At 40.4% G+C, this 10,993-nt stretch overlaps 2 protein-coding genes across 6 annotated transcripts in view; one reads left to right on the top strand and one right to left on the bottom strand.

The window, feature by feature from the left end:
* The window catches only part of CCDC191 (coiled-coil domain containing 191), an 89,533-nt gene that overhangs the window by 65,802 nt on the left and 12,738 nt on the right, over window positions 1-10,993 (top strand). For 2 of the 4 annotated variants that reach the window (XM_015075313.3, XM_053220878.1), the window contains 3 exons: window positions 2,167-2,310; window positions 7,182-7,334; window positions 7,854-7,999. In XM_015075313.3, coding sequence (XP_014930799.2) covers window positions 2,167-2,310; window positions 7,182-7,334; window positions 7,854-7,999 — 443 coding nt within the window. Of the gene's footprint in view, window positions 1-2,166; window positions 2,311-7,181; window positions 7,335-7,853; window positions 8,000-10,993 lie in introns of those variants that run through there. The other 2 variants (XM_053220877.1, XM_053220879.1) reach the window with 2 other exon arrangements.
* ZDHHC23 (zinc finger DHHC-type palmitoyltransferase 23) overlaps window positions 35-10,993 on the bottom strand; it is a 35,735-nt gene continuing 24,776 nt past the window's right edge. Inside the window, exons 6-7 of one of the 2 annotated variants that reach the window (XR_008297668.1) lie at window positions 3,691-3,861; window positions 35-1,133 (exon numbers count right to left, since the gene is read on the bottom strand). Coding sequence is in view for 1 of the 2 variants with exons in the window: in XM_053220882.1 (XP_053076857.1) it covers window positions 3,782-3,861 (80 nt within the window). In the remaining variant the exon portion in view is untranslated. Of the gene's footprint in view, window positions 1,134-2,302; window positions 3,862-10,993 lie in introns of those variants that run through there. The other variant, XM_053220882.1, reaches the window with a different exon arrangement.

Here is a 10,993-nt window from a genome sequence, read left to right as displayed (position 1 = left end):
TAAACCACACACACACACACACACACACACACACACACCTTTACCAGTAAATTTTATTGTTTCATAATTTAATATGTTTTCATGTTACTAATTAGTGTCCTTCACTTCAACTTGAAAAAGTCCCTTTAACACTTCTTATAAGGCTGGGCTATTGGTAATGAACTCTTTCAGCTTCTGTTTGTAAAACTCTTTTATCTCTCCTTCAATTCTGAAGGACACCTTTGCCAGGTAGAGGATTCTTGTTTGGCAGTTTTTTTCTTTCACACTTTGAATACATCATCCCACTATCTCTGGCCTGCTAGATTTCTGGCTGAAAAACTGGCTGACTGTCTTATGGGAGTGCTCTTATATGTAACAAGTTGTTCTTCTCTTAATGCTTTTAAGATTCTCTCCTTGTCTTTTAACTTCTGACAATTTAATTATGTGTTTTGGTGTGTGTGTCTCTTTAGATTCATTTTGTTTGGTATTCTTTGGGCTTCCTGGATGTGTATGTCTGTTTATCTCCCCAGGTGAGGGAAGTTTTCAGCCAGTATTTCTTTCAATAAGCTTTCTGCTCCTTTCTTCTCGAACCTGTATAATGGAAATATTTGTACCTGTGATGGTGTACCATTAGTGCCTTAAGCGATTCTTTGCTCTGTCTTTATGTTGGCTGATCCTTTCTTCTGCCTGATATAGTCTACTATTGAACCCCTCTATTGAATTTTTTCAGTTCACTGATTGTATTCTTCAGCCGTATGATTTATGTTTGGGGTTGTTTTTTAAATATATTTTGTATCTCTTGGAGAAATTCTGTCTTTCCTCATGCATTGCTCTCCTGACCTCAGTAAGAATCTGTACAACCACTGTTTTGAACTGTCTATTAGGCAAGTCACTTATTTCATTAAGATTGCTTTCTGGAGATTCATCTTGTTCCTTTGTTTGAAAGATATTCCCGTTTCTCTATTTTTCTTGACGCTCTTGGTCTCTGCACATTAGATAAAGCAGCCACCTCTCCTAGTCTTAACAGAGTGGTCTTATGTAGGAGATGAACCTTGTCAGCTTGGCCTAGGTTCTTGGTTGTCTCTCAGACCTCTGTGATCATTCAGTCTGCTGCCTTTGTTCTTAGTTCCCAATAGTTGAGCCTGTACCAAGACCTGTCAGTGTTCCAAAGGGGAGAATCTCAGTCAGCACCTGGATGCAAGCTGATTAAAAACTGTACCCTCAGGCAGCAGCTGGAAATGTAGGTAACTAAGCCCCTTTGAGAGAAACTATGAGATGTGTCTTTGCCTGCTCCCTCTGCACTGAGCCCAGGTGTGTAGCCACAGGGGGAGAGGGATGCTTCTAAACCCATTTAAAAACTGCTTCTTTGTTACAGTCCTATAGGACCTGTGAATATAAGCTCCATTGGCTTTCAGAGCCGGGCAAACCAGGGTCCCATCCCTCAGGTGGTTGTCATAAATGTTGGGTAACCAGATTGTATCCACACTCCTTCCAGAGAGATGCTGGTGGTCTTGTTTTATCACTGGAGTGAGTTAGAGGGAGAGGACAGGGGAAGGCCCCATCAGACAACTTCAGTCTCTGGGGAAGACTATAGCCAACCCCTGAATGTGTGCTAAATTAGAAACTGGACCCTCAGGAATTAGCTTATAAAGTATGCCATCAAACTCTTTCAGGGAAATACTGGGAGATGGGCGCTTTTGCCTGCTCTCTCAGGGCTGAGCCCCACGGGGATGGCTGTAGGGAGTGCTCACACATCCATTAAGAACCATTTCTTGGTTTTGTGTATCTCATGGACACAGGCTCCACTGGCTTTCAGAGCCAGTTGTTTTAGGGGCCTTTCCTTTGGGTTGGTTGTTTTAAAAGTTGAAATACTAGATGTGCAGTCCAAACCCTTCATTCCTCAGAGAGAAGTTCGGAGTTGGGAGTTCCCTTCCTGTTGTATGGTGCAGTGCCAGGGATGGGGTTCAGTCAAGAATGTGTTTCAGCCTTTCCTACCCACTTTGATGTGGGTATTCTCTCATTCACCGGATATGGAAGTCGCTCAGCTAGTTTCTGGACTTCTTTTAGAGGGAAATGCTCCATCTGTGGCTATACACTGAGTGCATCCAAGGGAAGAGGGAAGTCCAGGACCTCCTAGGTCACCATCTTGGTCCTTCCTCAGCAGTTTTACTTTTTAATTTTTCCCAGAAAGAACTAGAGAAGCAGAAGAGAATTAAGAGGAACCAACAGCTGGAAGCAGCAGCTAAAGAACATTATGAAAGAGTGTTGCTAAGAAAAAAAGGCATGGAGCCTTGGAAAAGATTGAGAATGCAAAGCAAGCAAAACATTCAGGTATAGTGTCACGAGCTTCCTCCCAAAATTACAAAATGAATAAATAGAATTTTCAAATAGAATAAACCCCCAATTAGGATTTGATGGTTGTTTGCTTGGTGTTTAAAAGCCAGAAATATTATTCCAGACCTACTATTTGAGTATATGTATTTCTTTATTTGGGATAAGAGCTCAGATTTGGTCATCAAAGATGGAGGAAGATTTCTGTAATTAGGTAAGTTGGAAACAAAGTGAGGTTTGTTTGTTTTGTTTTGTTTTTAGTTTTAGAGAGGGAGTGGGGGGGGAGGGAGAGAGAGAGAGAATGAATGAATGAATGAATGAATGCATCCCAAGCAGGCTTCATGCTCAGCATAGAACCCAAAGCAGAGCTCGATCCCACAACCCTGGGATCGGACCTGAGCCAAAATCAAGAGTTAGGCACTCAACTGAGCCACCCAGCTGCCCCAAAATTAGTAAATGTTTTTTTATTAAAGACTTTCAAAGTAAGATAAAGAGAGGCCTTTCTCAATTTTAGCCATGTTTTTAATAAAGAGAAAATGACTACCATAAGGAATATTAGTCAGGTTTCTACTTCAATAAAACTGCATAACAAACAGCCCTCAATAATCAGTGGCTTATTTCTTACTCACATGTCTGTGGCCCAGTTGTGGATTACATTCAGATCTCTCCAAAGCCTCTTTCTGGCTTCAGCAGTAATTTAGGCCATGCTTTTACCTGGTAGATGTCTGAGGTACCAAGACTAAACCCAAATATGTACACCAAAACAAAGCCTCTGCTTGTATCACATCCACTAACATTTGATTGGCCAAAGTAAGTACCAGAGCCAAACTCAAGATCATTATGGGAGAAAAAGGTTCCTACTTCATTGGGAGGCACTATGATATGACACACAAAAAGTATGGGTGTATAATCCTATTATAGGGACAATAATCTACTCTGCCACACAGAAATACATAAAATCAAATAACATTAAACTTCAAATTTACCCACTACATAGGGCAGGACATTCTAAACTAAATGATCAGAAGCTCAAAATGGATAAAATGTTATTTTCAAAATGCTGTCTAATAATAAGCACAGTAATCTATACTAGTTATGACCACTCTTACTTACACATTTGGCCAGGTTAATACTGAAAAGTAAAACTAGCATTTTTGACTATGAAAACCAAATATAATAAGAGTCCCACAGAATTGAGTAATGCTGTGGGTTATACCTCTGTGCACATGACTTAGGCTGTTTTTTTCCTCCCTACCTAATCTATTCATTCTTCATTCTCTTTGTTCTCTTCCTGTCTTTCACACTTTCTTTCTACCTTCCCAAAATGTCCTTCCCACTGTCTTTTCTCTGTCCCTGATTTTTTGCACTCAGCCTCCTTACCAGTGGTTCTGGAACTGTTGAGTATTCCAGACCTGCTGATGAAGTCAGTTTGTGGTGATCAGGCCTGAGGGCAAGAGGATCCATCTGTGCCCTAAGCCATTGCTTTTTGCTTTGGCTTTTTCTTGTAATGAGATAGGAGGGCTGACTCCCTGGTCTTCTGAATGAATGAATCTGGAAATGAAATTTGAAATTTGAATTGAAATTTGCTTCTTGCAATATACTACCAAATGATAAGTTGGTTATATCTGATAGTTTGCTATCCAATTGAATTTCTAGTTTTGTTTTACCTGGCTTTTGTATATTTTGGGGAGATTTTCAATTATTAATACACAAAGAAAAAGTAGACAGGGAGTGGAAAGACTCACTCTTATATTTTTATAAGCTCTTCTTTTGTCCTAATTTTTTACTAAACTAAACCAAAAAAGGTATAACATCTTGGAGGCTCCTGGGTGGCTCAGTTAAGCGTCTGACTTCAGCTCAGGTCATGATCTCACAGTCTGTGGGTTTGAGCCCTGCATCAGGCTCTGTGCTGACAGCTCAGAGCCTGGAGCCCTGCTTCAGATTCTGTGTCTCCCTCTCTCTCTCTCTGTTCCTGCCCTGCTCATGCTCTGTCTCTCTCTCTCTCTCAAAAATAGACATTAAAATTAAAAAAAAAATTTTTAAACATAAGGTATAAGATTTTGAAATGAAATTGAATCTATGGGTGAATAACCAAATGAAAAAAAATTTTTTTAAGTTTATTTATTGGGGTGCCTGGGTGGCTCAGATGGTTAAGCATCTGACTCTTAGTTTCAGCTCAGGTCATGATCTCAGTTTCATGGGATTCTCTCTCACTCCTTCTCTGCCCCTCCTCCACTTGCACTGTCTCTCTCTCTCAAAATTAATAAATAAACTTTAAAAAAAGTTTATTATTTTTGAGAGAGAGAGCACAAATAGGGGAAGGGCAGAGAGATAGGGAGACACAGAATCTGAAGCAGGCTCCAAGCTCTGAGCTGTCAGCACAAAGCCCCAAACTCATAAACTGTGAGATCATAACCTGAGTGGAAGTTGGATGTTTAACCAACTGAGCCACCTAGGTGCCCCCAAATTAATTTTTTTTTAATTTATTAGAATATAAAAATAGGAGTTTGAGTCCAAAAGGACAATTATAGGCTTTAAAAATAGAAAATCCCTAAATAGATTATTAAAAATAATAGTGATAATAAATGAATAATATAAAAACAAGAGGACAAAACATAAGAGACTCTTAAATATGGAGAACAAACAGAGGGTTTCTGGAGGGGTTGTGGGAGGGGGGATGGGCTAAATGGATAAGGGGCATTAAGGAATCTACTCCTGAAATCATTGTTGCACTATATGCTAACTAACTTGGATATAAATCTAAAAATAAATAATTAAAAAATAAATAAAAATAGAAAAGCCCAATTAAAATAAAAATAGGAAAACCGTTCTGAAACCAGTATTTCCAAACTTTTCTGTTCATAAAACCTGTTTTTCTTTTCATCTGGAGAACTTCTAAAAATGAACATTCCCTGGTGCCCCCTCCAGGTATTCTCAGTAGGACTGAGTTGTGGGCTGGTATATGTGTCAGGGAATCTGCATTTTTTAAAAGTAGCCCAGGAAATTCTGAGTGGTCTGAGCACCACATTTTAGGAATCACCTCTGCAGCTTATGACGAGAGTATTAGCTTCCTATTGTTGGTACAACAAATTACCACAACTTTAGTGGCTTAAAACAACCCATATTTATTATCTTAAAATCAGACTTGCGGGGCAAAGGCACGTTCCTTCTGGTGGTTCCAAGGGGGTATCTGTTTCCTTGCCTTTTTCACCTTCTAGCGGCCACCTGCATTCTACTGCCCCCTCCTCAAATCACTCTTCTCTCTTGCTTTCATTTCACATGTCCTGATACTGACCACCCCCCCAACCTCTCTCTGACAAGGATACTTAGAATTACATTTAGGGCTCTCCCACATAATCCAGGATAATCTCGTTTAAGATCCTTCACTTAATCACATTTTAAGATTCTTCACTTAATCACATTTGCAAAATCCCTTTTACAATGTAAGGTAACATATTTCCAGGAATCAGGCCATGACTGTCCCTGAGGGGCCATTATTCAGTCTATCACAACAAGACAGTAGAATTTTAGAACATTAGCAGTCCTCTCCATCTCTTTTAATATGTAATAAGACAACTGAGCCTTAGAGAGGAGAGCGGACGTGTTCTAAGTTACACAGCACATTGGTTACAAAGCTAAAGTGTGGCACCCGTTTCTGCCAGAAACCCTGCCCAGATCTGGCATTCCTTTGAACTGTGTAAGAATCAGAGTATTTGTGTAGACAACAACCACCAGTTGAAACTTAAAAAGTAAAATGAAGTAAAAGAAAAAGTTCTGGAGGACAGTAAAAGGAAGGGGTTGCTTCTTTACCCATCAGAGTTGGCTTCCAGAAGAGATAGAAAAAAGAAAGGTCCAGTTCAACAGTTCCTGGCTTGTTTGTAACATGTTTTCAGAAGGGTTATTTAGCTTTTCCCTTAAACTCATATATGCTATATGCTATTTATTCCAACATCCATTTTCAGAATTTCCATGGGATTTTCTGATAATCTTTTTCTTCTTGGTTCTCTGTTTTCCCAGAGAATAAAAATCAGGGAGAATAGGAGGCTCCCCTTGCCTTTCGGCTCCCAGGCCAGGATGAGTGAGGACAGGCAGTGGTCTCAAGGGCCACAATGGCCTCCTGGATGGTTATTTTGACCAAGAAATATGACTGTCAGGAGATTCGCTTGGATCATTCACAGTGCTGGATAGCTAGACAAGGCTTGGGAAAATTTCTAATTGTCTGGACAGGATTGAGAGAGAAGGATTTTCCCCTCCTGCCTCTTAAAAGAATGTAACAGTTACCTTTTAAAACCCATAAACTCTGAGTTACATGTTTGTTTTGATAGAATGATGCTCTGAACCTTTTAAGTTGGTAAGACATTAAATTATTCATCATGTTATTTTCCTATCAAATGTTTTTGTGGTTTATTGATAATGTCTAAATTTCGATTCTGGTGACAGCTCATACTATAAAACTAATTGAAAGTATTGGCATTTCTTCAGTTAGATGGTGGTTAAGTACATACTAGAGAAGTTTATTATGGAGTTGCTGTCTAAGCTCCAGGAGAACAAACTGAGAATGTCAGCTACTCACTTCAAAACTCGGTGCAAGTGAAATATGGCTTTGGAGGTTCATTCCATTTCCCTAATAACCAGCCAGTCACTGTGGTCTTTAGGGAGTCATCGCTGAAAGGCTATACATGATGTGAATCTAAAACCCCCATAAAAAAGGGTCAGTAGTCAAAGCTCTTAGTCTGAATGTCCTTAGTATTCTTACCTCTACAACTACCTACATGTGTTTTATAGCATCGTTTGCTAAGGTGATTTGTGCTTTCTTAAATGATTAACCATATAAGGAATAATTTCCTTTTCTCATTTAAAAACTTCTCCAGGTGGCAGAAGAACATCACTCTTTGGCTCTACAGAGGAAATGCCTGTTGTCTTGGCTCCAGTATAGTCAGGAAAGCCTGGCTAGGAAGACAGCCTGGGCTGATCAATTTTATTGCCAGATATTGCTTAGGAGAGTTATCCGGAGCTGGCTACAGGTAAGGCCACAGGGAAGGAAGCTTTAAATACATGTCCCTGCTCAGTCCCATGTAAGAAAATCAGATGCAATCCAGATGTCCATAATCATTGTTTTTTCAAGAATATAGAATAGTCAATTCAGTTCCTTGCTTTGAAATGAATATGAAAATGTCAAATCAATTCTTAGTATAAAACATTTCACAGTTTCATAAGCTGTTTATAAAGTGTAATGTATCATTACATCAGCTTTTGTTTTTATACTCATTTCTTGTTTCTTGTCCCATAATTGCTCAAGTGATTTTACTAGAACCCTACCCCCGTCCCAGGCTTATAATTGTTTCTACACCTCCGGTTCCATTATTGTTTAATACATTGCAGAGGATATTATCTTGGCTGCCATGTTGTCTTTTTCTCCTTCTGCCTCCAGTGTCCTTTCTTCCTTTGTTTTGTGTTTGTTTCAATTCTCTTTTGTACTACTTATTTGTTCCAATTCTTTATGATATTATTTGTCTCACTGTTATTCCTGTCCTCATCCCTAGTACATGACCGAACTGGAGGAAGACATACGAAAACTGTGTGTACATTTTCTTCAGAAGAAGATGTTCAGGGCCTGGTTTAACGTGGTCAGGGAGGCCAAGACTGATTCCCAGAGCAAGCACAAGATTGCGGTGGAACATAGTGACAGGTGAGGTTCTGATTTCTGAGAAAATTCACTCAGACTTCACAGCTGCTCTGCAATATATTGTTTTATGTTTATTTATTTATTTTGAGAGCGAGAACATGAGCGGGGAAGGGGCAGAGAGAGACAGAATCCCAAGCAGGCTCCACATTGACAGCATGGAGCCCGACTGATGTGGGACTCGATCTCAGGAATGGTGAGATCATGCCCTGAGCCTAAATCAAGAGTCGGACACTCAGGAGCCACCCAGGAGCCACCCCGCCCTTTTTTTTATTTTATAGAGAGAAAAACAGCAATCAAGACACGAGTTGGAGGGAGGCAGAGAGAGAGGGAGAGAGAATCTTAAGCACATTCCACACTCAGCATGGAGCCTGACATAGGGATCCATCTCACCACCCTAAGATCATGACCTGAGCTAAAATTAAGAGTCAGATACTTAACCGGCTAAGCCACCCAGGCACCCCTACTCTGGAGTATATTCTATGCCCAGAATATGTCTGAAAGATGAGGTGGGGGCTAGGAGAGCTGGACACTCGAAGATACCAGAGAAGGGTGAGAGTCCTAGCTTGCCCACTGACTACAAGGATGAAAGCAAGGCAGTGAACTCCTAGAGCTCCAGGGTCCCAGTCTTAAAATGAGGAGGAGGATGCCTGCCCTCTCCACCTCTCTACCTCACAGGGGCTTCCCAGAGGATAAAATGATAAGAAATCCATGAAACACACCCGAGCAAAATGTATCGTACACTTTATTAGTCATATAGGTTTATCTTTTAAGTTCAATTATTTTAACATTTATTGTGAAATATAACACAAATATAGAAAAGTGTGCTTAAATCAATCATACAAATACAGCCTACTGAATTACTGTGAATTGGACACTCGTGTCACCATCACTCAGGTCAAGAAACAGGACATTGCTGGCCCCTACAAATCCCCACGGGCAACTTCCTAATTGCAAGCCCTGCCCTTCCCTCCTAAAGGTAAACTACTCTCCTGACTTTTAAATAATGAGCATATCCTGGGGCACCTGAGTTGCTCAGTCGGTTGAGCATCCGACTTCAGCTCAGGTCATGATCTTACCATCCATGAGTTTGAGCCCCACGTCGGGCTCTGTGCTGGGAGCCTGGAGCCTGCTTCGGATTCTATGTCTCCCTCTCTCTCTCTGCCCCTCCCCTGCTCATGCTCCATCTTTCTTTCTCTCAAAAATAAACACTGAAAAAAAATTTAATAAAAAAAAAAAAAAAAACAAGCACATCCTTGTGTTTCTTTTCCCTTTGACCTAAGGATGAAGCCTTCAAGGCTATAATTTCATGTTGCCTGGTTTGGAACTTGATATAAGTGAAATCACATTGCCATATTTTTATAATACAGTGATGTTTCATTTAATCCAGTGTCCTTGCAGAATAAGCTATTCTATGTAAGTTTTTTCTTGGTTTTCTACTTTTAGGCATTTTGGATAGAAATGTTCTAAATTTCATTACATACTTCCCTTTGAGAGTAAATAAATGACCTATGTTTTGGTGATCGGTTGTCATTGCTTATGAGCATAATGTGGTGGGCATATATCTCCAAGCTCTGAGGTGGCAAGATTGTTGTGTAGGTAGAAAAGTGACCCTTTCCTCATTACACCCAGATTCATTTTTGGTTGCTTTGTTTTCATTTGTGTGTATGTGCCTATGTGAGTGTCTGGTTTTTATAAAAGTGTTCCTATCTTGTTGCTGCTAGGGTGCCCACCACCCACAAAGCCTGCTCACCCTTGTTTAATTTACAGGTTACTAAAATCTGTGGGCTGGGAAAAACCTCAGTAAGTTGATTCTAATTTTGTCTAAAATAAAATAAGCAATGAGGGGTGCCTGGGTGGCTCAGTCGGTTAAACGTCCAACTTCAGCTCATGTCATGATCTCGTGGTTCATGAGTTTGAGCCCCAAGTCAGGCTCTGTGCTGACAGCACGGAGCCTGCTTTGAACATTTAATTTTTTTTTAACCTTTATTTTTGAGAGAAAGGGAGAGACAGAGCGTGAACAGGAGAGGAGCAGAGAGTTAGGGAGACAGAATCCGAAGCAGGCTCCAGGCTCTGAGCCATCAGCACAGAGCCCAACGCGGGGCTCGAACTCACAAGCTGCGAGATCATGACCTGAGTTGAAGTCAGATGCTTAACCGACTGAGCCACCCAGGTGCCCCAGCACAGAGCCTGCTTTGGATTCTTCCTCTCTCTTTGGAGACTCTTTGGAGTCTTCCTCTCTCTCTGTTCCTCCCCTGCTCGCATTCTCTCTCTCTCTCAAAAATAAATAAAAGACTAATAGATAAACTAATTAAAATAAAATAAAATAAAATAAAAGTAAGCAATGAGAAAGGGTACTCAGAGGATTTGCCTTTGAATAAACACTTCAGTTTGAAGGTTGAAGTTTCCTCATGTGACCCTGGACAAATAACCTTTTGAAGCCTCCTCATTCCCTGTTTGTAAAATGAGAATAACAACAGAACCAATCTTAGGGAGTTGTTGAGAAGACTAAACAGGCTAACACAGTACCTCACTTAGTGCATGCTTAGCCCCAAATAATAGCTATGTTTTGTTTACTGTCATTATTAATGTGTTGTTATTAAACATCTTGTTTGTCCACTTTTCTTTCTGTTTCTCAGCTGCCATGTACAGACTGAGGGACTTATTGGGGCGGCTGCACAGGACAGCTAAGAGAGGGCTTTCACACACACCAGAGGGTGGGGTGCAGTGTCAGTGTTTCCCTTTTCAGGCAAGGAGACTGAAGCTACAAGCAGGTAGGTAAACTGCCCAAGGCACACAAATAACAAATGGTGGAGCCTGGCCTCTGATTCAGGCTTTCTGACTCTAAACCATTCTCTTCTTGCTATATCCATCTCCTTCCCCAGTTTTCTAATTCAATCTAATTCAATGTAAACTATAAAATATAGTAGTAAAATAGTGGTCCTATTCACTGAATATTCAGTTATGAAATCAATGTGGGAAGCCACACATTCAACAAGA

The sequence above is a fragment of the Acinonyx jubatus genome, chromosome C2 (genome assembly GCF_027475565.1).
Source record: "Acinonyx jubatus isolate Ajub_Pintada_27869175 chromosome C2, VMU_Ajub_asm_v1.0, whole genome shotgun sequence".
Lineage (NCBI taxonomy): Eukaryota > Metazoa > Chordata > Mammalia > Carnivora > Felidae > Acinonyx > Acinonyx jubatus.
Note: the sequence above shows the minus strand (reverse complement) of the source record. Positions and strands in the feature narration are given on the sequence as shown.